At 40.6% G+C, this 4773-nt stretch overlaps 1 protein-coding gene across 1 annotated transcript in view; it reads left to right on the plus strand.

The window, feature by feature from the left end:
- The window catches only part of naaladl1 (N-acetylated alpha-linked acidic dipeptidase like 1), a gene marked incomplete at both ends in the record, with an annotated part of 72148 nt that extends 70413 nt beyond the window's left edge, over positions 1–1735 (plus strand). The window contains 3 exons of the mRNA XM_079270594.1: positions 418–505; positions 607–699; positions 1558–1735. Coding sequence (XP_079126720.1) covers positions 418–505; positions 607–699; positions 1558–1735 — 359 coding nt within the window. The remainder of the gene's footprint in view (positions 1–417; positions 506–606; positions 700–1557) is intronic.
- Between the last annotated feature and the right edge of the window lie 3038 nt (positions 1736–4773).

The raw sequence follows: 4773 nt of genomic DNA on the forward strand, positions 1-4773 counted from the left end.
GTAAGCACAGGACAGTTAGAGATGATTGAGTGATGGCAGGGGAATATTGCAGAACACACACCAATACAAATGCTGTGAAGGTAAATTAATTTCGTCTGGGTTTCACGTTTTAAAATGTGAAGACAAGACTCCAGTATTTCTAATAGAGCCAAGGTCGCTGGCTTAATCATTTGACTTACTGGATTACCTCTAATTTTTGGACCTGAGGTGGACAATGTTTCTGACATGAACCAAAACGGTCGATGTCTGAGGAAAAACCTAAAGACACAAGTGCTAAAACCACTGTCTGCAGGCTGCACTTAAGAATAGAACAAACAGCAGAAGCAGCATCGGTTTCTCCTGCTAGCAGTCACAGAGGATTGGAGAGGGTGAAGTCTTTGCCGAGAGGCTGCACAGCTGATCTGTGTCTTGTTTCAGAACCACTAAAAAACGCAGTGGCCAGCTTTCGCAGTGCAGCTACTCATTTGGACCAGGTGATTCGCAGTTCCGACCTGGCAAATGAAACGTAAGAGCACAAACATACATATAATTATCTCCTTTGCCGTCCACATAGAAACGAATGGCAGGCCACCACCACCACCTTTCTCTCTGTCTCTCTTCTCTTAGACCACTGAAGGTCAGGAGGATCAACGACCAGCTCATGCTGCTGGACCGAGCCTTCTTGGACCCTCTGGCCTTCCCAGATAAATATGCATACAGGTCAGATGATGATGATGTGTCAGTCTTAAAGCCCTAGGGAGGGCATGTTGGTTTCTGGTGCTGCATGCAAAATCTAAAGAAGCTGTGTAGTTTGCAGAGTGCGCTGTACTTGATGGCCACAAGGTACATGACAGTAGCAGGAATAAGGGCCCAGTAAAGGCCGACTATACTTATTCTTTATTACCCTGGTAAAAGGCACTGTTTTAAGTAAACCTTCTGACTCAAAACGGTTAACAGAAAGTGCTTCTGCAGGGCTTCTCAAGTCAACTTTTTTACCACAATGTCAGTAAAGGGTGGACCCAAACACAGTGTGTGGAGTAAATGGAGGATGTCTTGTGGGAACCATGGGCTGAGCTGAGAAGGGAAGGCAGATGAGAGTGTGGCTGGTGTGGCAGCTCAGGGTTATGGTAACAAGCTGGTGAGACAGGCAGGGCAGCCAGAGAGTAATGATCCCGGAGACACAATACAAAAGGGTCCAAGTAAATAGCATGTGCTTTAAATCCTTATTGTGAGCATGCTCAAATGGCTGTGCCTGAAAAAAGTCTGACAGAGCTGCTTGCATCACTGATTCTCAGTGTTGTTACAAATACACCTGCAGAGCATTTATTCAATACAATAAACTTAATTTTATTCATCACACATGCCGCATTGTTGAGGGTTTGTAGAGCTCAGTTTCTTTTTCAAAATCTTTTCTGTCTTTTTTCCTCTAAGTGACTTCCTCTTACACTCCACTCCTCTCCTCATGCCATGATCGGGATAATTAGAGTGATTAACCGCCTCATTATGACTTAGCTCATCTCAATTGTTCAGTTGCCTGTCATTGTTTTGTCACCTTTTATTTCCCTGTAATTCACGCAGGCATGTTATCTGGGCCTCAAGTAGTGCCGGCAAGCCAACCTTCCCAGGTCTGGCTGACGCCTATGCCAACGCTGAGTTATCAGGACAGACCAGCGACTGGGACAAAGTGCACTACCACCTGTCAGTCCTGAGGCAGGCCATCGAGGGCGCTGCCCACACACTGGTTGACGTCATATAGACGAAGAGGAGGAAGGAGGAGTGAGGAGCTGTATACTCGCTATGGGAATTAAAAATTTAAAAAAAGACAGACCTGCAGCCAATGAGCACTGATCAGCTCGGCCATGATGGGACTATGGATGATATAAAGTGAGGGCATTTAGGAACCAATAAACAGTGACAGGAATGGTGTGTTGAAATATTTTGAAATGATAAATCTTTTTTAAATCTTATTGCGGCTCTTCATTTCAGATGAACCACTGTTAATACAGTTTTATTTTCATGTGTACACCGACCAAATGTGCTTACACTACAGATTTAATGTACCTGTTTTTCCTGCAGATACTACTTTCCACAGTATGCAAACAGTAATTACAACAAGAACAATAATTAAGAAAATGGTCACGAATGGCATACGAGATTAAAATATCCACCTCAGTAAAGACACAGTACAATACATGATCTTATCTTGTCATGTATTTATAAAGAAAATAAACGACCATCACTTCAATTTTTGGTTATGTTGGAAAGTTTTTCTGTTCTCATGGTAAAAACCTACTTTTTCACAATTAACATGTAGAGGGTCTTGACAAAGATTTTTTTTTTTTACATTTCAAAGATCAAACAGCACATTTTTGCTTGAGCAAGAATGAGTCACATTCAATGATGGATGATGACTTGCTATTTATTCAGACATTTACATCATCTATGTGTGCCAAACTATTATATCTGACAGGAGTAGTAAACAGACATACCCCCGAGCCATCAGACTGTCTGGGAATGAGGAAAGCAGACAGGCACTGCAGAGCTATAATAGCAGAATGATGCAATGCAAATGTACTGTGTTTATGATCCTTTATACATTTAATCGATCAAGACCATCCTCCAAGGAACATATTGAGCATACAGAAGGATAAAGATTGTTGCAAAGGTTAGTCATATTGGGATGAATGCTTATTTGCTACATTTGTCAAGGATATCTGGCAATTGGCACTTTTATATGTACAGGTAAGTGTTCTTCTTGCATGTTTTCCAGGCCCGGATGTGCAGCTGCAATACTGGCTCCTGCCACCTGGGGTCAGAAAATGCTTTGAGGCAATCCTATGGACCTAGTCAGGATTTGGGATTACCTTTATCAATATCACAAAAAACAACAACTGAGTGACAGTAGTGGCTAGAAACCTAGTCAAATTGGCAATCTGGAAAAGGTAATTCCTTTCACAGATCCATCTCACCAAAATAATGAAAATAATACTGTTAAGCCTGGACAATAGTCATGTGTCGGCCAAATGAAGAAGTGTAAAGGAAGAGAGAAAAAAAGCTACAGAGAGAGTATGAAAACCTTATCCAACTACATGGGTTCTTCTCATCTTTCTTTCCTGTTCAGGCTCTCCTAACGCAGGTCTGTTGGTTTTATCCAGCCACCTCCTCTCTGGTTAAAGTTTAGTGTTAGTCACACCAATCTGAGCCCTTCCAGCCACTGCAGGAACACAACTTGGAGGTATCACTGGTTTGTATTAAATAATAACGGGTGGGTTGATTTATTTTTATCCTTTAACCTTTATTCTCCTAAAAAAAAGATGGGCACCTTTAGTTCTTCTTAAACTATAAACAATGTTACAAAGGTTGGTGAAATGCAGGCAAATGCCATTTAGAAGCATTGACATATGCATTCAAAGCAACACAAGTCATTTAACAGAGCTCTAGAGACAAAGACATGTGCTGCAGATACCAGTTGACAAGCAGTAATGTTATTAAATCCGCATTTAGCGGCCTTTTCAGTTTTCATGAGATTGTTTTTTTTGTGATTGTATCTACCCACTGTATGTTAAAAAAAACATCCTGGAAACCATCTTTTGGATGTTACACAAACTACAATGACCCCATTAGTTCAGGACCAAGCTGTAATCCATATTTTAGTGCATTACAGGAATGACTGGCCATTTTGTTGGTGTGAGACATATATAGATGTTCCTCTGTATTTTTAGCTGGGGGATATTTAGAGGATGGACTCTTTTTTCAGAAGTGCTGTATTTGACACTCACACAGTTTGACATTTATATTTTGCAGAACTGCCCAGAACAACCAAAGTCTGTCTGTTCATTGCCACTGAGCAGTTTCAGTGGGGCAGTAGAAGCCGGGGGAGGAAGCACTTTATAGCTTAACGGTTCCTCTCTGGCAGATTTCCAAACAATCTGCAAGAATAGAAATTGAGCTGACAGTTCTCAGGCTTCCTTTTGTGACCAGCTGCTTTATTTTAGTGTGTTGTATGTGGTACCAGAATCCTAGGTCTGTTTGTAGTAATGAACAATGGCCTGACTTTATGTCTCCAACTTGCTTTTATCAAAAAGGTGTACTGTAAATAAGCAACTTATTTCAGCTTGATAAGACATTACTTTCTTGTGAACTGATCTTGTTATTGATGATGCTTTTCATCGCAGATAATTCTCAAATTGGAACTAAAATATTGAAGTACAACACATATCTCAGGTTTGTCTCAAGTCGGGTGGAAATAGAATAGCCTGTTGACACATAAGTATTTGATGGACTTAGTTTTAAATAAGATACTAACTGTTCTAAGGAAGACTCTGGATTAGGAGCAAACCACCGATTTAACATATGAAGTTCAGTTTACTTGTCAAGGTTAGTACTACTCAGCCTGTTAAAACAGTTGTATACGGTTTCTGAGGCTTTGAAGGAGCTTTGTCAAGTTGAAGAAAAAATAAACCTTTTGCTGTCATAGTGGTGTCATCAGGCTTGAGACGTTTTAGTCAAATATATAACAGAAAGTCTGCATTGGATACTGGGGGTGTGGAGTTTAAAATACCTTTATTAGGCACAGATGTTCTAATTGAAGACACTTTTAAATTGCATTCTGGGAAGTGTAGGTAAGAATTAGGATTTTCACGATGTTTGTCAATCAAAAACAACAACAACAAAGACAGGTGCTACTCGCCAGTCGCAGAGTTTATTCTTTTAAATATACATAGACTTTTTCCCATATTAAATACCCCACCACCCTTCCCTCCCACATCATCCCTCCCTCCTCCCATTTCTAAT

The sequence above is a fragment of the Melanostigma gelatinosum genome (assembly GCF_949748355.1).
Source record: "Melanostigma gelatinosum genome assembly, chromosome: 6".
Classification (NCBI taxonomy): domain Eukaryota; kingdom Metazoa; phylum Chordata; class Actinopteri; order Perciformes; family Zoarcidae; genus Melanostigma; species Melanostigma gelatinosum.